At 38.9% G+C, this 26,387-nt stretch overlaps 3 protein-coding genes across 5 annotated transcripts in view; 2 read left to right on the top strand and 1 right to left on the bottom strand.

Annotated features, from left to right (window-relative positions):
- Positions 1–704: 704 nt before the first annotated feature.
- Positions 705–6,439, top strand: e2f7 (E2F transcription factor 7). 2 transcript variants are annotated; one of them, XM_015378420.1, is made up of 13 exons: positions 705–903; positions 1,945–2,047; positions 2,180–2,473; positions 2,551–2,710; positions 2,796–3,035; positions 3,120–3,275; positions 3,962–4,105; positions 4,575–4,733; positions 4,818–4,890; positions 4,974–5,262; positions 5,368–5,491; positions 5,568–5,938; positions 6,072–6,439. In XM_015378420.1, exons 2-13 carry the CDS (start codon positions 1,952–1,954, stop codon positions 6,225–6,227), a joined length of 2,262 nt encoding a protein of 753 aa, XP_015233906.1. In that variant the 5' UTR covers positions 705–903; positions 1,945–1,951; the 3' UTR covers positions 6,228–6,439. The 2 variants fall into 2 exon arrangements, with proteins under 2 accessions (XP_015233906.1, XP_015233905.1); XM_015378419.1 differs by having other exon boundaries at positions 4,815–4,890.
- Positions 6,440–11,262: 4,823 nt separating this feature from the next.
- On the top strand, positions 11,263–18,132 carry LOC107087065 (cysteine and glycine-rich protein 2). 2 transcript variants are annotated; one of them, XM_015378417.1, is made up of 6 exons: positions 11,263–11,360; positions 13,329–13,462; positions 15,096–15,264; positions 16,119–16,248; positions 17,154–17,247; positions 17,823–18,132. In XM_015378417.1, the coding sequence occupies exons 2-6, from the start codon at positions 13,351–13,353 to the stop codon at positions 17,897–17,899; spliced, it is 582 nt and encodes a 193-aa protein (XP_015233903.1). In that variant the 5' UTR covers positions 11,263–11,360; positions 13,329–13,350; the 3' UTR covers positions 17,900–18,132. The 2 variants fall into 2 exon arrangements, with proteins under 2 accessions (XP_015233903.1, XP_015233904.1); XM_015378418.1 differs by having other exon boundaries at positions 11,344–11,364.
- A 1,096-nt stretch (positions 18,133–19,228) lies between these two features.
- The window catches only part of zdhhc17 (zinc finger, DHHC-type containing 17), a 31,114-nt gene continuing 23,955 nt past the window's right edge, over positions 19,229–26,387 (bottom strand). Inside the window, exons 11-17 of the mRNA XM_015378448.1 lie at positions 24,386–24,510; positions 23,041–23,103; positions 22,848–22,941; positions 22,290–22,373; positions 22,040–22,197; positions 21,862–21,956; positions 19,229–21,664 (exon numbers count right to left, since the gene is read on the bottom strand). Coding sequence (XP_015233934.1) covers positions 21,526–21,664; positions 21,862–21,956; positions 22,040–22,197; positions 22,290–22,373; positions 22,848–22,941; positions 23,041–23,103; positions 24,386–24,510 — 758 coding nt within the window. The 3' untranslated portion in view covers positions 19,229–21,525. The remainder of the gene's footprint in view (positions 21,665–21,861; positions 21,957–22,039; positions 22,198–22,289; positions 22,374–22,847; positions 22,942–23,040; positions 23,104–24,385; positions 24,511–26,387) is intronic.

Here is a 26,387-nt window from a genome sequence, read left to right as displayed (position 1 = left end):
TCTATCTATCTATCTATCTATCTATCTATCTATCTATCTATCTATCTATCTATCTATCTATCTATCTATCTATCTATCTATCTATCATCATAACTGAATTAGTTCCATGTGCTGCAACAGAAACCATAATAGATTAGTTTCTGGGAGCAATTCAATTCTTTACCTTTATAGTTTCATTCTTTATTTTTGTACGGTGACCTTGAGTGTCCAGTCTTTGAAATAAAATGTATTATTATTATTATTATTTTTACTTAAACTTATAATTCAATGTTTCACTTTTAACTTTACCTTCTTGGAGATATAATTACAGTGGTAAGTATATCTATTACAGGGGTCTGCAACCTAGTTAGTAGCCTAATTTGAAATTTATAATCTCTACAATCACAATATTAATGTACTAAAATATATAATAATAATAAAGGCATCGAATAGCCTTGTTATTAATCCAGTCTTGCGAAAAAAAAAAAATGTTCGGAGTGAGACCTCAGTATTTGCGATATCTATCTTGAAATCAGCGCGCCGGCTGCCCCGCCACTTCGAGCGGAGGCGTGGCTTTCCGCTCTCTCATTCCCAAGGAAACTGAAGACGCTACGCTGTTGATTGGCTGGAGCTCCGTGACGAACGTCTCCAACTCGCGTTCCAATTGGCTGGAATGATCCAGCTGCCTCAGAGCGCCAGAAAGCAAGCTTTAGCGGGTGTTGGTGAACTGAAGTTTCCCCAGGACAGTACATGGTGTCCGCCCGCTGGATGACACGCATAGGACGTACTTTAGCGGTCCAGAGTTGCCCGCTATTTTTATAGAGGGAAAAGAAGCGGCTATGTTCGGCTGGAGACGCTAAACCGATGACAGGACCGTGAACCACATCGGAATATTTCATTCATTTCAACGGTCACTCATAGAAGGTGAATAATTTTGCTTTTCTTCCAATTGTTTCTTAAGATCCGTGTAACGCTATGCTGTTCCACTGACCTCTCCCCTCAGACAAGTAGCGGATTAAGAATATAATAAATGTTAAATGATCGATGTGTCATAATATAATGCATTGTATGGCTAATTAAGAGCTGATGCAGCTTTAGGCAAATCGAACTGACCTTTCAGCCTGTTAAGGTTATAGATAAAATATACGTTTCAACTTGGATAAAACTTTGATTTATTACAGGGCTATAAAGCATACATTTTCCATCTTGCAGCACAGGTTATAACCCAGTAGGTTAAATGTAAAATATGTTAGTAAAGGAGCGAATTAGCTCGTGGTTAGCCTGCTAGTTACCAGATGTTTGCGCCAAATTCCTCTGAATGGTCTAAAACTTTAAAAGATACTCTTCCGCGTTTGTTTCTTTTTTCACCAAACCACTGTGCCCTGATTAGGAAATACTATAAAATAAATTCGGCTTGTAGTTTGTGTAAGTTTGTAAAATACAAAGTTTTAAAAAGTCGTACTTCTGGTTTCAGTGCAGTTGTGTTGATGACATCACAGGATGATGCTCTCTTTGCTTAGATTTTATTTATTTTTCTCAGCTGAAATGAATGGATTCTAGTTTACAAAAGAGAAAACAGTTGGATTTGCAACATGTGGGACTGACAGCTAAATTTGGGATTTATTGCATATTAAATCTGCTACTATCCAATGCAACTAACATGCATATGAAATGAGGTTAGAGTTGCAGCATGTTGCAACATACCTTTTTAAGGTTTGACATTCATTCATGCTTTCATTGTGAAAAGTAAAGATCCAAAATCTGCTTTTTTATTTGTTATATTTAGTTGATTTTACGGGGTATGCTTTAGATAAATTCTTATGTCCAGTAAGTTTTTATTAAAAAAGTATAGAAAGAAAAACCAACAAACATACTATAGCATGTTGTGTATGTAATAAGCTATATTTAAATTGAGATTTAGTTCATCTGCTGAGATTTTGGTGATTAAACGTTACTTTTTTGCAGGTTACTAATGGAGGTGGAATGCCTGGCATTGAAAGACCTCACAAGTCTGGAAAAAAGTTTCTCAAAGGAGCCGGAAGAAGACGGAGCTCACAGCGAACAAAAGGTGGAGTTGCATAGGATTTTTTTAATAGCATAAATTGACAATCTTGCATCCAAAAGTGTGTTTGATTAGACATTTTATTTCCATTTTAACTACTTTATAGTCTGAATCAGCATTTTTCTTTGTCTATCACAGGAAAATGTCTGTCTGGAAAGGAGGAAACCAACAGACTCCAGCGTTCCAGTTTTCCTTGTGAACAGGAGGAGCTCCGCCTCCGATTTTGCCCACGTCACTCCCATCAAGTCAGCGCTCCTGGCCGAGCCGTGGTCGCCCACGGCCAACCTGAAGGTGCTCATCAGCGCGGCCAGCCCAGACATCAGAGACAGGGAGATGAAGAAAGTGCTGTTCAGACCTATAGAGAACGACAAAGACAAGGCGGAGGGCTCACAAGCTCCGCAGGAGGATGTAGAAACAGAGGACTCTGCTCAGGTAAAACTTCTTGCTTTAATGCTTTATTAACATGTTATATAAACTTAAAAAACTTAAACTTGCTTTCCCTTGTTTAGTGTGACGCGGCTTTTGAAGAGGAAGATGCGGATAAGAAGCCGAGCAGGAAGGAGAAGAGCCTGGGTTTACTTTGCCAGAAGTTCCTGGCCCTTTACCCTGATTACCCACCAGCTCACAGCACCATTTGGATCTCACTGGACGAGGTCGCAACTAATCTGGGTAAATACAAAAAAAAAAGTATCAGAAGAGCAGCTTTAGCTTTTTAAACCAGACTCAGTTTAATTTATTTTGTTTTGCCTGTCAGGAGTGGAGCGTCGGCGTATCTACGACATCGTCAACGTGCTGGAGTCTCTGAGCATCGTTGGCCGGAACGCCAAGAATAGCTACACCTGGTACGGCCGCCAGCGGCTGGATGCCACGCTGCAGGAGCTGCAGCGGAGGGGCCGGGAGCAGGGTTACCACCTTCAGATGGATCTGCGGGCCGAGGCCAGGAGGACCGAGCACAGCCGGGAGGAAGACGGAGGGGAGGGAGACTCAGGGAACGGTAAAAAAAAAAAAAAAAATTCTACCTTTTTCTGATAACCAAGCAGTTCTGGTACCTAATTACTTAAATATGCTCGTTTTGCAGCTGGGGGAAACAGGAAGGATAAATCTCTGCGCATCATGAGCCAGAAGTTCGTCATGCTTTTCCTGGTGTCCAAAACTCAAACCGTAACTTTGGACGCGGCAGCAAAGGTCCTCATCGAGGAGGGCCGGGACTCCTCGAGCCACAGCAAATACAAAAGTAAGAGCCAGCAGATTTATACACAGAAGATGCTGCAGCTCCAGGTTTATGGGGGGAATTTTATTCCATTATCTGGAAAAGAACGGGTTTTTTTAAAGGAAACATGAGAAAAATGGAATTCAGAAATGAAAATTTGCGGTAATTTGAGTCTTTTCTCAAAATCTTTTAGATTTATTTTTCATATTTTGCATTATTTTTATTATATTTTTTGTTTAAAATTTCAGTTTTTAAGATTAAGTTTTAGGAAACCTGTTCTCTTCAAGTTGCGTTTTGCAGATCAGATTCTCTTGTGGGTGGGCTTTACTCTGGAGGGAGGGGTGAGGACTCATTTCTATTGGTCTGCTGGACATTAGTGACATTTTCATTGGTCAAGAGGGAGTGCTAAAACAAAAAAAACTAAAATTGGAAAAGAATGAAATTTATAAATGTATTAAAATGAGACTTGAAATTGTAATAAAATCTTTTGAGAAAATAAAAGAACAAAAAAACCATTTGAAAAAATAAAATATGGAAAACAATTCAAAGTAAACAGAAACGCTCCTTGCAAAGAATTTTCTTTAAAAAATGTCCATTTACTACATTTGTTAATTGCTTGCCACAATAATTGAACAATATTCCCTCTTTTCAATTTCTATTATGCAGCTTTTTATTTTTTTGTTTTTTAACCCATTTATTGGTCTGTTTAGCAAAGGTACGCCGCCTGTATGACATCGCCAACGTGCTGACCAGCCTGGAGCTCATCAGGAAGGTTCATGTGAAAGAAGAGAGAGCCAGGAAGCCGGCCTTCAAGTGGCTGGGCCCTGTGAAATTCAGCAGCCCTGGAAGTTTAGGTAAGAACAGAAGAGCAGCTCAGAAAAAAAGCTTGGGAAAAAAAGTTTAAGTCGCTTATTTTAAACTTGATAAGTCAAAAGATCTACAACTGATACTGCTATACTGACACTTTCCTTAAAAGCTTTAAATCGATGTTTGAAGAAGTCTGCGGTTCCTTCAGGTTTTGAGAGAGAGCAAGGTTAAACAGAGCTAACAGGAAGGCTCAATAAAAAAATACAGCAGTCTCTCTCTCCCTTTTTTAACCTTCAACCTCTTTCTGTCCTGGAGCATGATGGACATAGATCTAACATGGCTCAACATTTCAAAGGAAACGCAAACAAAACGACATGTTTCAGTGACGCTAACTGCGCTAAACACTAACATGTTTGCAGCAAAGCTTACATTCTGTGATTCAAATATTCTTCCAATTAAAGCTTAATCAAATAAAGTGCATCTCAAAAACTCTGCCTCATTAAAAAATTTTTGCAGGAAGTGCTTCAGATGGCGTTAGAATTGACGGCGCGGTGAACGAGGACTTCAGGAAAGCAAAGATGGCGAGTCATTCCTCCTTTAGCATCACACCAACGACGGTTAGCGTGCAGCGGCAGGTTAGCTCTGCACCCAGCAGCCCGCGACGCCACCTACCAGGTAGGAATCTGGAGTTGATGTTGGCTTTTAGTGCTGTTGATAGTTCAGTCCGGCCGATAAAACGTCCTATTTTGCACACAGCAGGCATCCAGAATCAGCCTTTGGATTACACAAGAAAGACCGTGAGCGACGGCCCGGCGTGTGGAAGCAGCATGGAGTGAGTTTGCAATGTTTTTCATTGAACCAGCTGAAAACAGCAATTCAAAGAGAAAATCCTAACTGTGTTTTGTTTCCGTTCAGCGGATGTCTCAGCGTGCCGCTGTACACCCACCTCCCTCCGAGCAGCAGTGGCCCCCTGCCCCACCTCACCCCCTCCCCGCACTGCCTGGCCTACCTGCCCAGCCTCTCCCAGCCGTCCGTCGTCATGCTCTACAAGGCGCCAGCGCAGCAGGAATATTCACCTGGAGGTCAGAGGTCAGCCAGATTGGCTTCAGAGGAAGAGGCGAAACGGAAAAGGGAGGAAAGTGAATGGGAAGAGGAGGCGATGGTGCTAAAGAAAAGGAAATCCGGTGCAGAGGAGTCTGAAAAGGTAAATTTACGTTTATATCAAGGCTTCTGCTTTTTGTCAGCTTTTAAATCTAAAAAAAACATCAGAGTTTTGGGCTAAAAATCCCGGTTTTTGTTCCCGTTCCAGATTGGAGCTCAGTCTGAAAGAGAAGCAGCAGACTTTGCTGCATCATTATGCCACGCTGTCCAGCAGGGGGCCATAGAGAGCCACTCCCAGCCGTCACACTACCTCTATGTCCCCAACAGTGCAGGTTTGTGCTTTAAGCATGAAAACAAACAGAAAAATAAAATAAGATATAAACAACTTTCCTCTTGTTTCCTCTTAAGGTTTGAACAACTTTAACTTCCTCATCCCGGCCGGACAGCCACCAGCCGGCATGTCCCTCCCCCCCGGCGGCGTCCCCACCATGGCCCTGCCCTACGTCCTGTTGCCATCTGTCTCCCACTACCCCCTAATCGCCGGCAGCGTACAGCAGCAGCAGCAAACCTCTGACAATCTGAGCTTCACCATGTCCACTATGATGTCACCAGCTGCCTTTATGGTGGGGGCGGCGCCTCGCGGAGTAACAGAGGCATCAGAAACACACCTCCTATCACCAGTCGCCCCCGACCAGGGCAGGCCCCTCCTGTCAGCAGGGACACCTCGTTCTCCTTCAGGACCCAGAGAGAACGTCAGTGTTTACACACCAGAACCCTCAGTAAGGACCCACTGCCTCTCTTTCTTTCTATATTGACTTACCCCATATAATGAGGCTGCCACCGCCGTGCTTCACTGTTAGAATAGTGCATTTCTAGGGTTAATCGTCTTTTTTTTCTGCTCTTTCTTCACAGACGCCACATACTCCTAAGGAAACCACATCTTCCTCTTCCAAAGCCTTCTTCCAGACGCCGGGGACTCTGGGAAGTGTAGTTAGGACGGCGCCAGCTGCTCGAAAAAGAGGCTCCGCCCAGAGGAGACTGGACATCGGCCACGCTGCTGCTCCCTGATGAGAAGCAGAGTTAAAATAAGATGATCCTTATTTTAAAAGAAAAATGTTTGTTTTTATTTTACCACTCTGAAGACGTTTCTGTTAGCAGATCGAATGTGCCTTGTTAATCTCCACGACCATTTCACCATAAATTCGTCAACCAGTGTTGCCAATTTACCAGTGCCCTCTTGTGGTGAGAGCCAGTAGCTGCCATATATATATATATATATATATATATATTTTTTTTTTCTTTTTTTATTGAAATTTTAGCCTTAATTTTCCCTCCCAGATGTGATCGAGCTACCTAATTCCTGTTATTTTATGTATTAAAGCTCAATTACGGTACTATTTATATTTTAGCTAATATATGTCAATTACAGGAGCTGTGGTGGGACATTTAGCTTTCTTGTAGCACTAAACATCATTGTACAAAAAAAAGTGATCTTTCTGGTGCTCTTACTTGTTTTGTTACGTCATGAAAGTGTGATAGGATAGTAGGAGAGAGGGTTAAAAAAATCACTAAAGCCTTAAAATGTTTACAACCCTTCAAGTATCTGAACAGTCGGTTTTCCTCTTCAGGAGGAAGATGTTACTTATTTTATGTCCAAGGCTGCAGGGTAAAACCACAGCACTGATACTGAGGTGTCAAATGATGACGCTTTAAGGTACTTGAATACTAGAATGGAATTAAATCTATTTATATCAGAGTACTGTAAAAGTTTTTTTGTTGTTTTTTTTACCTGTGCTGGATGGAATCAGCTGAGATGAGGACGTCTTCTTTGCTCAGGTTTATCTGGAGAACAATTCCGCTCTCAGAAATCTGCTTTTTCCTGCCGGCTTACTGACCAGTAGTGTCATGCGTAGTTTTTTTTTTTTTTTTTTTTCGTTTACAGGTTTACATCACATTCTAGAAATCCTTGGTTGCCATTTAAAAGTGTTCCTGTGTCTTGCTTCTCTCTGTAGACCCGCTGTTTCGTTCATAATTTTCATTTGAATAAAATTCTTTTTTTTAATGTGTGTTTGTTTTTTTGGGAGGGGATTCTAATACCCTGCCAACACATCTCTGGAGCCATTTATAAAATATAGAGTAAAAAACTGGACCATTCTGGGAGAAAACCTGGAGTCTGCAAAAGACCAGAGACTGGGATGGAGAATTATCTTCCAACAAGAAAATGACCAAAAAAACAAAGCAAAATCTACAATAGAACAGTTTACAGATTAACATATTCAGGTGTTAGAATGGCCCAGTCCAGACCTGAATTTAAACAAGAATCGGTTTGAAGAACTGAAATCTGCTTTTTACAAACGCTCTCCATCCATCCTCACTGAGTTCCAGCTGTTTGCAGGAAGAATGGGCAAAAATTATAGTCGATGTGCAAAACTGATAGAGACATGCACCCTGTGACTTGCAGCTGTTATCGCAGCAAAAGGTAACACTGCAACACATTAACTCAAGGTAGTTAAATAAAGTTCTACACCCAATTTTTTTAGTTAATTCAAATATGCCATATTGGAGTACATTCTACTCCATGATTGTTGATTCTTCACAAAGAATTACAATTTTATATCTTTAAGTTTGAATCCAGAGCAGTGGGTAGCACTGTTGCCTTGCAGCAGGAAGGTTCTGGGTTTGATTCCCGGCCTGAGGTCCCTCTGCATGGAGTTTGCATGTTCTCCCTGTGTGTGCGTGGGTTTTCTCCGGGTACTCTGGCTCAGTCTAAAACCATGACTGGTAGGTTAATTGGTTTCTCTAAATTCTCCTTAGGTGTGAGTGTGTGTTTGTCTCTGTGTTGCCATGTGATAGACTGGCAACCCTTCACCTATCCTGCCCCTTGCCCATAGACAGCTGAAGAGAGGCACCAGCAACCCTTGTAACCCTGGCAGACATGAGTGTGTCAGTAAATGGATGGCTGGATGAAAAAATTATTTCAATTCCAGCAATCCATTTCAACATCGGACCAGATAAAAAAAAAAGAAAGAAAATTCAAAATGTTAGGAATCTATATCAAATCAATTCTGGGTATAGTGAAGCACATAAATCGCTCCTCAAGCCATTCAAAATTCACAAATATAAAACAAAACTAATTCTAGGCCTGACATAAAAGGGAGTATTAATGTACTTAAGAATGTTAATATAATGCTAGTATCAACATGTTGCATAGGGAAAAAAGTTAGCACTGTTGCCTTACAGCAAGAAGGTTCCAGGTTTGAATCCCCTATAGAAGGGATAAAAATCACCACCCAGTTGTAGTACCTCAATGGACCCACTAGGGGTCACAACTCCACCGTCGAAGACCACTATTTTAGACAAGAAAAACTTTTTAAATTGTTACATTTAAAGTATATTTATAATTTGGGGATTTTATTCTCTATAAGTATTATTTGCAAACGATATAACGTTAAAACCATAAATATAGATATACAATGTGCATTAACGTATTTCAACAAGCTATATTAAAAAATATGATAAAAAGAAAAAGCAGGAAGGTTAAAAAAAACAATTAAGTTATTTCACAATATCAAATAAGGTGCAGGTCCTTTCTAATAGGGATGCTCACGTTCAGTCTTCAAGGGCTACTATCCTGCAACTTTTTGAAGCTCACCATATTAAACACACCTGAATCAAATGAGGCCTGTTACCATGCCTACCATGCTGAGATACATAAGGGGATTGGGCCTTCAGATCCAGGTGTGCTGGGTGAGACAAGATGGAGAGGGGCGTGGCCCGAGAAGGAGAGCCAATGGAGAGATGGTGTTTGAGTCGTTTATAAAAAACATTTCGATTTTTATTATTATTATTTTTTTTTGCCTTAAGGCAAGTCAGGTAAACCATGACGAGGAAGGCTGTACAACAGTTTCAAATGGGAAAGAGAGAGATCGAGGAAAATAAAGGAGAGAAAGGGGGTTTGAGAATCAAAAAAATAAATAAACGGAAATTAGAAGAAAAAAAAAAGCAGCCCAGATGAAGAAACAGTTGTGCAACGGAAGGTTTTTCAGAGAAGAAATAAAAATATGTAGATTCAGTGCTAAAGATAAAGTCATTTGAGCCTCGTTTTGATTTCCAGAGAATAAAATATTAAATTGGACTATTAGTGAAGGAGTTGAGAGAAGGAAACTTGTTAGTAATTTGCAATAATGAGGAACAAAAAAACATTTTGGATGTTGAGGACCTAGGAAAAAGAGAGGTCATTGATATAAAAGTCATAGGAGAGAATAAAACTGTGAAAAGAGTAATGAAAGGAATACCAATAAATGAGGATTTGGATCAGGTAAACTGTATGAAAACATACAAGGGGAAGGGGTGGCAAGCATGTCACTTCTGATAGAGTTTAGAGTCAGTTCTACCAGAAAGGGTCAACATATATTTCATGAGTTTCCCAGTTAGGTCGTTCATTCCACCTCCACTCAGGTGCTAGGTGTCAGAGCTATGGACATATGGCAGCAGTTTGTAGAGGAAAGCAAAGATGTTCAAAATGAGGAGAAGAACACAGAACCGAGGATTCAGGGAAGAAACTGAAGAAAGGTGCTGCAACTGTAGAGGCCAGCACAGAGTTATCTATGGGTGATGCGAGGTGAGAAAGAAAGCAGTGGAAATAAAACAACAAAAAATATAAGCTATGCAGAAAGAGTGAAGAGAGTTTAAGGACATAGGACAGGAGAAATTAGAAATAAAAGTTAAAGCAAAATAAAGAAGAAAGTGAAGATAATTTCACTTCAATGGTAGAGAAACTAATTCTATTCATAGCGTATCTCATTAACTGCACAGACCAAGCCATGCATAAGATCAGCGCCAGAGGAGCTGAAAGTTTTTAAGACTTAGTTGGAAAAACAAAGTTACAAGGTTGGAGATGTAGGGAAGAACAGGAGCATCTGGAACACAAAAGTTTAGGATATCATTAATAATAAACAGTTATTAGATTAGATAAAGATAGATGATATTGGGTTTAATATATTATAGATGTAAAGTAAAATAAATTCATTGGTTAATATCCTGTCAGTTTGTTCCACAATCCATGCCACTAGGTGGCGGTAATGCACTTTCAAATTGTCTGCCAGCCGCCGTTAAACTTCACAAAAAAGAGAATATTCAGGCGTTATAGATTAAATGTACCAAATATTATCAACAGTGAAACAAAATAAAGAACATATTTTGAAAATCAGTTAGATATAAGGTATACTAATGTATTTAAAAAAGCAATCTGGATATTAGTATCCAGTTTAGCAGAAATAAAACCTTATATGTCTGAGTATGTAAAAAGTGAAAAAAAAGACATAAATAATTTTTTGTTGAATTGGCAAAATGCAAATTAATCATCAATGTTTATCTTAAATCTTTTGAGTATTTCTTTAACAGGAAATATTGTATTGCTCTGGTAAATATTCCTTTATTTTATTTTTTTTAATGTTTTTTTTTGATCCTCCATTTGTTTTCAATCCAAAACTTTATTTAAACGTTGCAGATTACAAAACATTGACAAAAAATATCACAAGATATAGAACAGTATCTCCAAAATAAGTGTTCAATGATGGAGTACAATTGTGATTAAGATATAATATACTTTAACTTAAATAGATAGAGAATTAAACAAAAAACAAAAACAGGAAAGATATATTACATTTCTCCAAATATTTCCTGAATTACGTTAACAGTGTGTATACATTTTTTATTGTTGATTCTTTGCATACAATTGAAGAATTTTTTTTTTTTTAATCATTTTCAAACACAGGGAAAAGGGTCGACCTCTGGAAAAATTGGTTTTGTGTATTTGGAATTTTGCAATTAGAATAATCAAGTTAACCAAGAGTTGCATTTTCCTATCATTATTTGTATAGTGTAAGATAATATCTTTGGCTTGTAATTTAATTGGTGTGTTGGAGTGCGATATGAAGTAAACCTCAACTTCTTTCCAGAATACCTGTTAAAATTTACATTAAAAAAAATAGGTGCTTAATTGTTAATATTCCTTTATTTTGTGTTTACTGTCTGCACACGATATCATGTTTCCGCTTTCTACGTCAGCTCTGACGTCTTCGTCTCTTAGGCTCCTCCTCCCGGTGAAACTGCAGATATGTGGAATATGTGGCATTTAGTCTGGAAGCGTCTGGATTGAAGGTTACAGCAGATTTCAGCACAAGGACTGCTCCTCTATCGGTCCGTAAGTTTGTTACTTTAATTTGACTTTACTAACTTCTTGAAATACAAACTTATTCTTGTGAAAATAAGACAATGTTTTAAAATAAAAACAGCATTTAAAACAAGGAGCTTAATGTGATGCTTTCAAACGTTTCCTCTCTTAAAGTTATAGATAATAATGTTTCAACAAGAAGTTTCCAACCTGTTTCCAGTAATCTTGACCAACCTGTTTTATTTAAATAAAAAACTTATTTATATTGGTTTCAATTAAAGGTACACCTTCTTGTTAAGGGAAAAGGGAGTTTTAAATAACTTTTTTTTTGTTTTTATTCGTGTATAAATCAAAACATACTTTACAAAATATTGCAGGGTTACAAAAACTTTGAAATAACTTCTTAAAACCCACCTTATTTAAAGTAATCCTGGCCTGTTTTGCATACCCAAATGGAAAAGCAAATAACTGATTAACTGTAAGCCCAAAGCACAGGTGTGATACATCATTTAACAGCTTTAAAACACCTTCTAGTTTCTGAAATATGAAAATAGTGTGACTAAAACTCAAAGTTGTTTTTATTCTTCTAAAAAATAATAGATGTTTTTTGGACAGCAGTAACAAAGGCATGCCTAAGAATAAATGGCATGTGTCATTTTATTACATTTATTCTGCATCATCTCAACCACAACTGAGAACAAGCTAAAAAAGGATTCCATTTACAAGGACAATAGTACCGCACTTCAGAACATCTAAAATAAAATTAAGACATGTTGAGAATATTTCTTCTTGCAGATTTAAGCAGACTCCGTGAGGATTATTACACTTTGAAACTATTCAACAAATTATCAAAACAAAGGAGAGAGATTTTTTAAAGCCTGCAAATAAAAATATTTACCTTGTCAGATATTTGATTACTGTCAACATGCCGCACAATGTGATTATTGAAAACAGTGGAATATTTGTCATTTGCAGAGATTAAAAGTCTTTGACGTCGCTGCAGAATTTACTTAAGAAAGGAGATTAAAAATTAGGTTTTAAAGGGGATTCAAATGGAAAATGACAGAAGTTACACCCAGCAGTTTTAAATAACCTTATTACACATCCTAGGGGGAAAAACAAACAAACATGGGATTAGATTAGAGTTATATGTTCAGGGTCAACTAAATAATCACTACTATTTTTATTTTAGCAGGAGAAAATCCAACCATTGCTATCGATTTTTTTATACAGTAACTATAATTTCTCATTATTTTCAAATTAAATGGTCATGCATATATATTTGTCTGTTTTTCCTTTCCTTTCATAAACAGGCTTCTCTGACTCAAACAGGTGTAGATAAAAATAAGAAATAACCCGGAAAATGTTCTCCTTTCAGGCATAAAAGTAACAAAATATATTGTCTGGTCTGATATTTTTTCAAAAAATATATTAATCATTTTCAAATCTGGATATATGTGCAAACCAATACTGTGATTTTGGGTTTCTAATTTAAAAACAAGCTGACTTGGGGATGTAATCTGAAACTTTTCACTTTAAATTTGGGAGGTTTATTCTGAATAATAGGAAGCAGCTCTGTAGTCTTTATCTCCTTTCTAATAAAAAAGGGTTTTACTTTGAAATCTAAAGTAATGAAACCCTAGCATTCTGGTATCAGACCTGTAGATGTTTGAAAGCGTCGGCTACCATCTTGGCCTCCCTTTCTAACCTGCTGCTGTTCCTGCACTGATCCCGGTGCTGCAGCCTCAGGCATGGCGCCCTGCAAACATTCCTCCGGGTATTAGTCTGCCCTCCTGTTTGGGTCGAGCTTGTTTGCACAGCTTTGTTTTTGTTTTCTCTCTGTGTGGCAGATGTGGCTATGATTAACGGTTTGTGCTTCAGCCCCGTGGATTGTTGGTGTTGTAACTGCACGCTTTATGAGGGGAGGGGGAGAAAAGAAAAGTATCAGGTTGTAAACATTTCAGTGTCTGAATGCAGAGTCCTTTTTGTTGCAGGGCATTCATAGACATAGAAACAATGCCAAACTGGGGAGGAGGAAACAAGTGCTCAGCGTGCAGCGGGACGGTGTACCATGCAGAGGAGGTGCAGTGTGACGGGAAGAGTTTCCACAAATGCTGTTTCCTCTGCAGTAAGTACAGATTACATCCTGGAAGAAAACTCTATGCTCCATTGATCACAAAGCTGCACTAAGAGGCTTATCTGCCCAAAAACTTGTGAAAAAAAAACATTTTTTTTCTTTATTTAGTTCTTTTATTGAGTCACAGGTTAATTCAAGCATAAATGTTGAACTGAAGGACGTCTCGGTGGATGGTAGAGTTGGATCAGGAGGCGGTCGTCGTTATGGAAATCCATTAACTGCTTACATTTGTTTATCTGGGTTATGGGACGTGATGCATCTGACTGGTTCCAGCTTCACGGCCATGAAAGGTCATGGGAGCTGATCTCGCTTTCACCTCTTCATCAAAGAGGGGAATTTTTATTCACCACGCTCAGGTTACAGACTTCCTGGTGCCTTTTGTTGAACGGCTCTCATCACATTTATCTGTAGAGAAGCATAAAAACCTAAAACCTCCTCAATAAGTTTTCATTTCTAAGCTTATCTTAGAATAGTTTTTTTTCTGAACTTATGTGTTTATGTGAGGTGAGTAAAAGGTCTATGGAGGTCTTTGTTCCTTAGTTGGAGATTGCTTCATGAATGACATCGTTATTTGTCCAGATAAAGCTCACTGTGGATGAGGGGCCCTCATATGACTCTCTGTTCTCATTCGTTCTCTGGTTGTTTATTGCCCAAAGTCCTGAACATAAAACTGATGATATAACTGCACTAGACGGAAAGAGGAAAATGTATAGATTTTTATGTTAGTAGGAGATCTGAAGGGGATTTATCCACTTTCATTTAGAGGTATACGGTCCTAAAAATTTCAATTAAACAAAATGTTTTTACAAAAACCCCTTTGAAATCATAATGCAGCCCTTTCTGTTGGTCTTTGTATGGAAGACCATTTTTACCGTTTCCTCCACACACAAAAAATGGCACATCATGTCATTATTTTGACTCATAATTAGGAAATATAAAGTCATTATAGTGAGATACTGTAAATAATCAGTTTGTTAGATTTTCATTGTTTCTTATGCCTGAATTTTGTTGCCCTTTATATTAAGATTACCTCAAAGAGGGGATGATGAAATCAAAGCTAGATTTTGAAAACAATATTTCTCATGTATTGTTTTTATTATAAAATTTAAGTTGATTTTATAGGGAAAAAGTTGGAGTTTCCTTTCTTTCTAAGCCATATTGCCCAGCCCTAATACAAAGTGATAATTATATCTAAAGTTATGTTTATAAGATATGAATTATCCCATAAGTGTGACTTTGAAAGGTCAAATTATAACTTTTTCTATCTCAAAAGTATGAGTTTAAATCTTACAAGTCTCATAATTATGACTTTGAAAGTTTAAATTATGACTTGGTATTTAATAATTAGGCCTTTCAGTCTTATAATTATGACATTACATGTGCCAACTTTTTTTTTTTTTTACTATCAAGTGGCAGAAATGGGTCTCTGTATGTCACCTCTTAAAACACAATAAAATGTGGCATTAATGGTTTAAGATGACAAAATTAGAATAGATTCATGATTAGGAAAACTTTTGAATGTTCATCGCAGAGCTTCAAATATAAATGCTAATACCATAAGCTTCATTGTTTCTGCTTAGAAGTTTGTCTTGCTAACACTCTGCTAATGTCTGTGTGAGCACAGTGGTCTGCAGGAAGGGTTTAGACAGCACCACAGTGGCCATCCACGACCAGGAGATCTACTGCAAGTCATGCTACGGGAAGAAATACGGACCTAAAGGCTATGGCTACGGGCAGGGAGCGGGGACGCTAAACATGGACCGCGGCGAGCGGCTGGGAATCAAACCAGAGGAGTAAGTTGGCAGTTCCTTTATTTTGGTCTTAGGGTTTCTGATAGTTCTTCATGAGGTTAAAAACGTCATTTTTTTATTATTAAATGCATCAAAAGCAAAAACTCATAGTATCAACATTCTATAAATACAGCATTATTGTCGATGTATTTGGATACTTCTTTTTAATTTAATTGAATTCCGGCACCGTTTTCTTATGGGTTTCATTCTTTAGAATAAAACTCCAAATCATAAAAAAAAGAGCAGTTAATTTTCCTTCTGAAACGCTTTTTTGTTGCATTTTTCAACTGCAGCAGCAACTTTTCCACTCCGATTTCCTCCAGTTTTGTGTTCTGCACAACATAGGAAACATTTCCATAAATGTCGGCTCGCGGGACATGATTGGACCATCGCTGCTGTGAGGTCCCCATGCTTTGCGGCTCATCATGTGTAACGATGCTGATTAGATGTGGCTGCTGACAGAGAGTTCACGCCACTGGGTCTAAAGTTCTGCTCTGAAACAAACCAACCCTCCCACTGAAGCAGTTATTATGGCTGAATAAACTATTTCCAACCCTCTTACTGCTCGATGATGGGATATAGAAACAAGTTTGAGTGAATCGGTTCTGCTAAGGTAGCTGAAGGAGACACTTTTGCTCCTTCTCTTCAAAATTACAGCCTGTCAGCTGAAAGGGAGGCTGGAAAAATGAGTTTACTTTATTTTTTTACGTAAAGCATAAACCCACTCACCCAGCGGGTCACCCCATCCCAGCTATCAGGTGATTCATTGTATAATCCTGCTGCTCCTTGGAGTTCCTTAGAGAGGTTCTGCTTCAATATGTTTTAATAACATGTTTCAACCCCCCTGTTGCTTTAAGGACTCACACCCACAGACCTACAACCAACCCAAACCCGTCCAAATTCGCCCAGAAGTTTGGAGGCTCCGACAAGTGTGCGAGATGCGGAGACTCCGTCTACGCGGCGGAGAAGATCATGGGAGCAGGCAAGGTGAGGAACATGTTCCTCCTGATGAAGCTTTTATTTTGGAGGATCTAAGGTGAGGATGATCCTGGAGTTTTTTCCGGAAGGTCCGGTCTTTTCATTTTATAATCACAACAGCAGCCTGCGTAAAGCCTTGTGACGTCCTCGTGAGGCTCTGCCGATTCAGAGGAGGTCACAGGGAGGACATTATTCACTTTCAGCTGTACAGGAAGTGGACAAACGTTTGATAACACGCTCAAATGATAATTGTCAGGAAAGGATTTTATTTTATTTTTTTTTTATTTAAACAGAGGAAAATGCTAAAAGCTCAGATTTATCCCCCATGGTGTGATCAGAAGCAGAGCTGTTCATGGTTTTCCAGCCTTCCAGTCGGTGGTGAAATCCTAACCTGTAATTTCCACAGTAAATGAAGACGTAGAGAAGAGCCCCGGGGCTGCTGGGAGATTTCCTTTCATGGCTTTTAATGAAGGAGTTTAGAGTGTTTGACGACATCTGGAGTTTATTCAAATAACTTACAAATCTCCCTTTTTCTAACATGGAAAAAAAAACTCAATGCATTCATTGTTTTATTTTTCAGGTGATTTTTAAGATGGAAAAAAAGTTGTGATTGTGAAATGGAAAGATGTGTTTTTTCTTAAATCTGAGAAGTGCGGCATGCCTGCATGTTCAAAACCGCAGAACAAGGCTTGGATTTTTTTGTAAGTGAGTGAGAACCATGGTGACTTCAGCAGGAAGTCATGGATGGTTCTTGGTTTCCTCCATAACATCCTAATAGACTGAAGTTTGGTTGTGATCTGACAAAATAAAGCCTTCTAGTGGTATAAATGCTGTTTCTGTACACTCTTACAGTTAGTTTGTTATTTTTCTGATTTGAATGAGGCATAACTAAATCAGACTGCTTTGTCTCACAGCCGTGGCACAAGAACTGTTTCCGCTGCGCAAAATGTGGTAAAAGCCTGGAGTCGACGACTCAGACGGAGAAGGACGGCGAAATTTACTGCAAAGGTACGATGGAACTGTAAACATTTGAAAATTTAATGTGTTCACAGTAAAACAACTTAGTAAAGAAACTGATTTTCGACTCAGAACGTATTTCTTTTAAACAGCAGTCAGGATGCGTCTCCATCGTAATGCCTTAAGGCTTCTCAGAGCATTCTTATCTAACAAAACTGATTATAATCCAGTTTGCTAAGAAGAAAAACATGTTCCACTATCTGTAGACTCCGCCCACTAAAACGCTCTGATTCAGGTACAAACCTCAGAGATGGCAGCTGTTGCTCTTTGTCATGTCAGACAAGGATTCTTTCTTTTTCACTGGATTACATCAGATCTGTGCTGTATAGAAACCTCTGCCATTCCACCTCCACAATGGTTCCCCTCTCTCAGCTCCCCACAATGACTCATAATGCTTAAGTTAAACACACAGGAATCTCTCTGCTGCTTTACGTCAGATTGCCTGCCGTCCTCTTAGATATATCTGTCGTCTCCTTGTTCTAACGTAGAATAGTTTAAAACATGAGCATTACACAAAGCTCTCTGTTCACTCCATCCATGTTAACATTCTTTATTCTTCTCTGCAGCTTGTTACGCCAAGAACTTTGGGCCTAAAGGCTTCGGTTACGGCCAGGGAGCCGGCGCTCTGGTCCACGCTCAGTGATGATCCATCTCCTGCTGGAAGATTTCTGCCTGCGCCTCCGTTCAGAAAGTGGGCTTAACTTATTTGTAATACAGGTTTCAGAACAGCTGATAAGTCGCACAATTGCAGAGAGTTCATTTCATTTGTACCTTTACTTGTGACAGTTTAAAGACAATAAAAGCTGATAAAAAAATCTAAATATATTAAAAACTAGAAAGTAGAAAGATTTACTAATTTCATAGTATCTGCATTATGTGTGTAGGTGTGACTCAGCATGTTCAAAAAGGACACAGCAAATGTAGTTGAAATGTGAAAAGCAGGTTAGTTATGCAAGTTAGATATGTTTTACCTTTACTAAATTAATTACAGAGCATTTACTGGCTTTGTAAAACAAATGCAACGACATGAAAGGGAGACATTTTTCTGTCTCTAAAGCTCTTAAAACTGCTTTACAAGCTGATTTATGGGGGAAATGTTGTTCCATTATTGTTGCAGAGAATGTTTTGTAAAATAAACTGCAGTATAGAAATTAAACCTTTAGTTGTTTACTCTATTTTTTTTTTATTTACAGCTTTAATATAAAAAAAAATTGGTTTTAGGAATTGCTTTCCTTTAAAATGACATTTTCCTGATCGTTCTCTTCACTTAAGGGGGCGGGGTTTCCTCTGGAATGAGGAGGGAAAACATTTCTATTGGTCTGCTGAGCATTAGCAACCTTTTTATTGGTCAGGACCAAGCATTTGGATTATGTGCGATCTATACAGTGCAATTGGAATCGAAATGTTTACAAAACATTTTTGAAAATGTGATCTATAAAATTATTTTTTTTAAATTCAAATTTTGAAAAGGATTTTGAGAAAAACAAATCAAATCCAAATTCTTTTTATTTTATGTTCTTGGTTTTTTTTTTTGTTTGTTTTTTTTTTTTTTTTTTTATGGAATAAAAGTTACTCCATAAACTTTTTAGAAAACTGAAAAAAAAGAGGTTCTAAAAGATTTGAAATCCAGTCACTGGACCATAATGGAGGCAAGATGGATGCTTTTTTTTCTTTTTGTTGTTAGAACAAAATATTGACAGTTTTCAATAAAACAAAAAAACAATGAAAGGACTATTATATTTAGTGCGGGATATGACTGATAATCCAGGATTTAAACAAATATGCTGCAGGTAGAAGTATGAACTCACTACAGTTAAGCCTGATTATATTTCTGCCTGATAAATGACTGCAGCTACAACCGTCCCACTAAACAGTCCAAATAAAAATAATCCACCTCTGTATAAAAACAAAGTGTGCTGATGTCATCACTATGCAGGCTGAAATTAAGCGCTGCTTTGAAAATGGAAAACCAGTGAGTCCTCCTACAGATCAGGGTAAATTAACCCAATTTGTTTCTAGCTTCCTGAAACCAAAAACCCAGAACATTTAGCTGTTTTCTCCCATATCCTGCTTTCTGAAACATCTCCTTTAGGTTCTTCAAATCTGAAGTGTGTCATAAATAAAAACATTAACCAAACGCTGACGTTTGACTGTATTTTATTAATAAAGCCATTAAAACTGAACCATGCCCGTATGTTTACATCTGAAGCGGAGTTACAGTGGGATCTGAAGGTGGGCAGAGAGGCACTGGAGATGATTATGTGCTTTATCATTTGACTTTTTTTTTTCTCTATTATCCCACATGGTGAAGCGATGGAGGGGGTGGAGAGTAGACGTCTGCAGCCGCTGGAAGAACTAGTGACGTGAGATGGGTTTTTGAAAAGTGGTGACCTCTGCCAGCATTCACTGATGCCCACTCAGTTAAAAAAAGAAAAAAAAGGCATTGTAAGATACGAGTCCTGTGTGAACTGCTGCAGGGCGTTGATGGTTAGTACGTGGCGATGCAAACGTTCCGTAGAATATAACCTCTCTCGATCCTTAAAACTATCGCATGAGCACATTTCCGCTTTTAGAAAAACAAAACAAGAAAAGGTTTTTCTGCTTTACAATTTTTACATCCAGTGGTATAACAAAACCCAGCAATGTAGGACGTTAAAAAAAAAGAAAAAAAATTTGATTATGACACATTCAAATATATTACACAGCTGTTTGGGATGGAGAAACCTCACTAAACACTCAGGATCTGAAAGAAAAACTGGATGAACATGATGCAGAAACATTTGCAAATACTTAACATTCACTATTTACAGACATGTGGCTTTGCTGGGCTGTCACCATGGTGACCACTATGAAGTGGAGAGGGAGTGGTCGCTGTCCTAGGCGTCATACATGCAGTGGAGAGATTCCAGGTACTATAGACAGCAGCGTCGGACATCACTAAAAGCTACAGTCATACAACATGGATTATAGTAATCTGACTCTCCTTTATGTTTACGTCAACAAGAGCAAAAGAAATGTAAAAACTTAAACCCCCAGGAGCACCTTCAACTAACACTGACATAAAGAAGAAAACAGTTTATGTACAAATGCACATTCTTTACATCTGAGTCCGTCCTGGTGCTGCGGCGGCGGCGCGGGGTCCAGAGTTTTCTGAGGCGACAATGGAAGTGTCGCCGCGCAGCTGCTGGACCTCCTGTTCAGTTACGGCCAAATAAAATATATATTTATATATATATATATTCATAGAACTAAACACGATCAGTGCAACGTTGTAGGCAGACGAGAGACAAAACGAATAAGACTTTACAGCTTTAAAAGAGAAATGTCTGGAATGAGGCTTTCCTGTAAACTTTTCTTTCCTTCTATTTTGCTTAATAAATACACTCACTGTACCTGTCTGTAGTTTTCTACATAGTTATCCACTTTTATTTCAACTAACTGTTTAAAATTCTCTCCTCCTTGATACGTAAAAAAAAAAAAAAAAAATTCTACAAAGCTAAAATGATGTGAAATGTATAAATGATGGCGCTAGAACATAGTTATTTTATCTATAAATAATTTTAAAATAAATAGAGCTGTATCACATTGTCTGGAGGATATCTGCCATGTTCAGCATGGTCACTGCTGAGGGAGTCCCAGTTCTGCTTCCAGCTTCTTTTAGAAGAGGGGTTGGAGAAAAGAGAGAGAAAATAAAAGTGGGATTCCTCCAACAGTTCTGCAAGTCCTCGTCGGCTCAATTCATAACAGCACGGTGCAAAAAAACAACAAAAACAAAAGACTTTAAAAGACATTCCCCTTTTTTCCACTCTAGAAGTCCCAAATTCACGATTTACTTTCCTGAAATGCTTCCTTGCAAAAAAAATGTATCATTAGTTAAACCAAAAAAGAAAAACAAAAGGGTGAGCTTTCGTTTAAAATTTCTTTTCTGCTCGTCTCTCTCTCCTCCGCTTGTGTTTGGCAGCGATACACCGTCCAAAAGGCCAAGGAGGGAGGAGATGGGGCGGTAGTAGCAGTGAAAAAGGGCAGGGATGATGATGATGTCTCATAACTGCATGCTTCCCTTAATTCTTCCCCCCCTTAAAGTCTTTTATTCTGCAAAGGAGAGATGGTCCAGAAAAAAAACAGGAAAAAATCGTTGCAGAGAACAGCATCGCGTAAGATACGAACACCATGGAGGGGGGAGGGGAGGGGTTAATACTTCCAAAAGCTTTGTTTCCCACTCTTTGCTGCCCCTCCCTCTTTTTCCTCTTCATCCATCGCTTCCTATCTCTACACCAGCTGGTAGCCTGAGCCGGACGTCTGGTCGTAGTCTATTGTGTACTGCGTGGTCCAGTCCACAGTCACAGGCCTGATCAGGCCACAGCAGCGGATCTCAAAGAAATCTATGAGATTTCTGATGCAGCCGTGGCTAAATGGGGGAAAACAGAACAATTAAATATCCTTGTTAGCTTTAGAAGATTGGATCACCCAACATCTAACAAAAACTGAATTGGCATCAATAACGAGATTAAAATAAAATTGGGCCAACAACAAAGCCTTGTGGCACACCTTTTTTTTGAAATTGTATCTAATTCAGGGGATGAATGAAAACAGAATAAATCTCACTTGAAGGGGCTTTCGATGGACGTGGCCGTCACTTTAAAGTGCTTGTATCTGCGAGCGTTCATCCGCTCATTTGTGGTGATTCCAAGAGCTGCGATCTGCAAGCCGGGAACAAAAGTAAACCCACCATTAGAGACACTTCAGACACGACGGCCTGCTTTCATCTACACTGAAGCTGTACCTGGTAGAGCTGACACATGATGAGCACGGCCACCCACATGAAGTGGAAAATGCTGTTGACGAACATCCAGAAGATCCAGGGGGAGCATGAGGCAATCTGGGTCAGGTAGAGCCAGAAACCATCCTTGGCATAACTGGTGGCACAGTGCACCCTCCAGTCTGGTGGAGAGGACCAGACAGACAGGAGTTAAGGGCTTTAATAACATCAGGGATTTGGAATATTGGGAAAGACATAAATACTAAAAACTTACAGGAGATGCAGCCATAAATCATCCAGCAGATCATACAGAGCAGAAAGAAGAGATAGCCCATGAAGTAGCGGTGATTCCCGCTTCCTGTAAAGTGGAAAAGATTATTTAGATTAATTAAAATACTGTTTAGATTTAGTATACCATAAAAAAAGGCTTGTTAAGAGAAATAAACTGTGGATAATAGGTGCAGGTAGGTGTTTTTACTGAGGTAATATTTGACAATGAAATACAGGAAGTTTATTTATTTGATCTGAAGCATCGCTTTAAAACAGATAACAGATCAAAATCACAGAGATCAAAGAAGCTGCAGTTTGTTCAGACAGTTTCCTCACTTTAAAAGCATCATCCTGACCACGTTATTTGAAAAACAACTTCTTCCTTCCACTGTGGTTTCCTGTCTTTTTTTACAGACAATAATGAATCAGGTTTGCTTGTTTTTTTTCTCCATTCTCTCAAAAGCCCTCCTGCGGTGACACTTAGATAAACTCCATTACTGTGGCCCAATTTTGACTGTTATTAAACCTGTGTGTTTAATAACAGGTGAATTCTGATGCTTACCCACACAGTTCCCCACCCAGGGACAGTGGTGGTCAAACTTTGCGATGCAGCGGTTGCACACGGCACAGTGTTTGGACCGGATGGGCTTCCGTATCTGGAAGAGGAAGAAAAAAAAAAAAAATAGACATGGAAGATCTCGGCTTTCTTTTCCTCTAAACTGCATAGATTTGAAGCGTTAAAAGGAGGAGTTTACCAAGCAGGTGCTGCAGAATATGCTTAAATCCAAGCTGCCTGTTTCGGCTAACTCCACAATTGTCTAAAAAAAAAGAAAGAAAAACATAAAAAGACACATTAGGGAAAAAAAGGAACAGAGAAAATAAGAAAGGTTAGGATTTCTTATCACTTTTGCTGACGACATCTTAGTTTATCTTATATTAGCAGTTAGCATTGTTAGCTTGTGGAAAAACAGCTGCCTCAGTGCGTGGCTCTATGAGAACGCAGAAATTCACTGGAAGCAGATCAGATTGCAGAAACATTTTTTAACCCGGCATGTTTATCAGCAGATAGAAAACTTTTTTCATACTTCCTGTTATCTGCTGAAAGAGTTGCTCTCTCTTACCAACGCATTAGCTACGTTTATATGGACACAAATAATCAGATTTAAGGCCTGATCAGATTGAAATTATTTCTGAAAACATTACAGACTAAAGATTCTACTCCAAATCGGAATTAAATTTCCTTCCGAAACAGAGAGTTGTTTTTTTTGCTAGAGGAATGCTAGCTCCCGTTAGCTTGTCTGCTTGCTGCAGTCAAGAGCTAATGAAAGACGTGGCTTCAGCTCTTTATTTCAGCTCTGCATGAGTTGCACACAGTCTTTTCATTGATTCAACAGCTTTATTGCTGTAAATAAATGACAAAATGTGTGAATTCCGAACATGATCTCCACTGTGCCTGGTGCTAGCATGAATCAAATGAAAATCAGCCCCTTCTTTGATTTAGGCCCCCTAGTGGGTGGGAAAAATCCACAGGAAAGCCGTAACCTTCGTATAAGCCACATGGTTCAAAGCATGGGGAAAAAGTAGCAGCTTATAGTTTGGAAAATATAGTAAATTAATTAAACGTAGCTATTAAACTACCAAAATGCGAACCCAAGAATCACGTTTCCTGTCACTGATTTAATTTTTAAACTTTATCCTACTTGGTAGCAATAAGGTATGGTGTGTTCACCGTTTAAAAAAAAAGCTTGGATTTCTTTTTTTCTAACCCTCCAGTCACCGTTAGTTTGCAGGACCATTCCTGGCTGAATTTAACAAAAATAGCAGCTTTTTTTTTTTTTTAGCACGGCAGTGAAAAAGACATCGATGGTGACGATTTCCCCATGGTATGTGAAAGAAAGCCTCGTTCACAGGGGCCCGCTAAGAGGGAGAAATCCTCCTCCTCTCCATTACACAGTGATAATGAGGAACAGAAAGGCCTGAAAGCAGCAGGGCAGAAAATGTGAAATGTTACATAACGCTGCATGAAACACACAGCCAAGGCTGTAATTCATCCTCCCCAAACCGTAGACTGTAAACACCCAGATAATTAAGTCTGGATACCTTTTTCTTCTGCTCCTCTGATGCCTTAATGATTCCTGGGTCGGATTTCCAGGATTTGCCAAAGTTGTAGAACAAAGCCAGCGTGTTGATCAGGAAGGGGACGTGAACCGTGGCAAAAGGGAGATGTGCAAAGGAGTCAAGGTAGGTATTAAAAACAGAGAACAATCAGCTAGTTTATCACAAGATCTATTTATTCTGGGCTCTCATTCAAACTAAATCAGAGCTTCTTGGTTCTCTGAGGAACAGAAATACAGCAGAAGCTTGGATCTGCTTATCTGGATTGAAGTGTACTGTGCCTTTAAAACCAAAGTATCGCTACAAGTCTAAGTCCCACTGTTAGAGGTCTGCTTGGTTGATGAAAATCTACTTTTTCATCTTAGAGCCTGCATGAGAAGTCAGACCTTAAAGGAAACCAAGGCCGTTTCTCAATTCACAAGAACGCGAGTACGCGTGTTCTCGCCAAGTATCTTCTTTAAAAAAACAAAGGAAAGTATGGACTTGGGGAGAACGGGAGCACGCAGCATAAATGTAGGTTACCGTAATTGGAAGAAAGGCATACTCCTGACGTCGCCACACGCTCGGCTCGTCTGGAGCTGCATTTCTCCTCCTGTTATTAATAGTCTCTAGGTAATAAAAGTTTCCTTTTTTCATTCAGTGGGGGAACTATAATTAACACAGTCAGATAAACACAAATTAAATGAATGTTTTGCCAAATAAAACTTTTAACTTAATACATGCTGGGACTCCCAGCCACAAGTACAGAGCAACAAAATGAACTCTCTCCAGGGGATTTGTTGTAGGCTGCCATTGTGCTGCGCCCCGGGAGGTAGTGTGGGGGGTAAGGGTCTTGCTTAGCCAACTAGAGTGGCACTCCGTGGGAGTGGGGCTTTAACTCAGAACCTGTGGATTCCAAGCGCAATGCCCTAAACCACTAGGCCGACACTCCACAAAGCAGGCATTAGCGTGAAGGGTCTTGCCTGAGGACCCGCACTGGCAGCTCATTCCCTCCAGCTGGGATGCAAACCAAGGTTTCCTGTTTGCTAGCCGCTGACAGCTGTCAATCTCAAGAACAAACAAGTCTGCTCTGATGCATGCTGGGTAAAGAGGGAGGGGCGAGAGCAATATCCGGGGACTTTATCCATTCTCTGTCTTGTGTTCTTGTGAATTGGAACACTATTAGGACTGAGGCTTATGTTTCACGAGTACACGAGCACATGAGAACGCACAAGTACACATACCGAGAAACCGCTTGTTAATCAGTATTGATCTGGAAAAAAAAAATAAAAAAGTAAAAGTTTGGCATCTAGACTTGCCTTTTTTACTAAAACAGAAGAGGCAAGTATCTTCAAGAAACTTCAGAGTCTGAGTTTTGATCATTACTCAGACACTCAAGGCAGCTCTGTCTTTCAACACACCCACTTCAACTGGAGACACGGTTTTATGTCGTAACACCTTATCCCCGCCTCCTTCCAACAATAGATTCATAAACCACAAACCATTACTCTTCTCCCTCAGGGGAAGAAACGTATCCAGCTTTGTCTACTGCTTTATTAAAAAAAAATTCCTGGAACTAACAGCAGACAGTCACTGACGTAATAAACAGCTTTCCTTCTATGATTCAAAGGCAACATGACCTCATACTGCAGCAGGATTAGTTAAATACATTCTGGAGAAACGCTCGATCATCCACTGAGGTGAACACAGGGATGTTTCAATCCAATTACAAACAATGATGTTTAGAGGAATCAAGATGAGACTTTCAACCCTTTCAACCTATAATTAAAGCATGGTGGTGGGAGCACCATGTCGGGAGGAATGCTATTAGAATTAGTTCCTATTTAGGTATTCTGAGAAAATATTGATCCAAACATTAAGGAGGCGAAAAGGAGAAAATATTTTATAATCTTAAACAAAAAAAAACGATTTTCAGAGTAACTTTGCAGTTTTGTCAGATTTAGTTTATATATATATATATATATATATATATATATATATATATATA

This window comes from Cyprinodon variegatus, unplaced genomic scaffold (assembly GCF_000732505.1).
Source record: "Cyprinodon variegatus isolate N-32 unplaced genomic scaffold, C_variegatus-1.0 Scaffold172, whole genome shotgun sequence".
NCBI classification, from domain to species: Eukaryota; Metazoa; Chordata; class Actinopteri; order Cyprinodontiformes; family Cyprinodontidae; genus Cyprinodon; species Cyprinodon variegatus.
This window is presented reverse-complemented; position numbering and strand designations above follow the sequence as displayed.

Bases quoted from the DNA above. Each gene is read 5' to 3' on its own strand.
- e2f7 (XM_015378419.1), top strand. From the start codon at position 1,952: ATGGAGGTGGAATGCCTGGCATTGAAAGACCTCACAAGTCTGGAAAAA. The intron at 4,106-4,574 runs GTAAGAACAGAA...AAATTTTTGCAG, and splicing joins CAGCAGCCCTGGAAGTTTAG to GAAGTGCTTCAGATGGCGTT. The intron at 5,492-5,567 runs GTTTGTGCTTTA...TTTCCTCTTAAG, and splicing joins CTATGTCCCCAACAGTGCAG to GTTTGAACAACTTTAACTTC.
- LOC107087065 (XM_015378417.1), top strand. From the start codon at position 13,351: ATGCCAAACTGGGGAGGAGGAAACAAGTGCTCAGCGTGCAGCGGGACG. The intron at 16,249-17,153 runs GTGAGGAACATG...TTTGTCTCACAG, and splicing joins AGATCATGGGAGCAGGCAAG to CCGTGGCACAAGAACTGTTT. The intron at 17,248-17,822 runs GTACGATGGAAC...TCTTCTCTGCAG, and splicing joins CGGCGAAATTTACTGCAAAG to CTTGTTACGCCAAGAACTTT.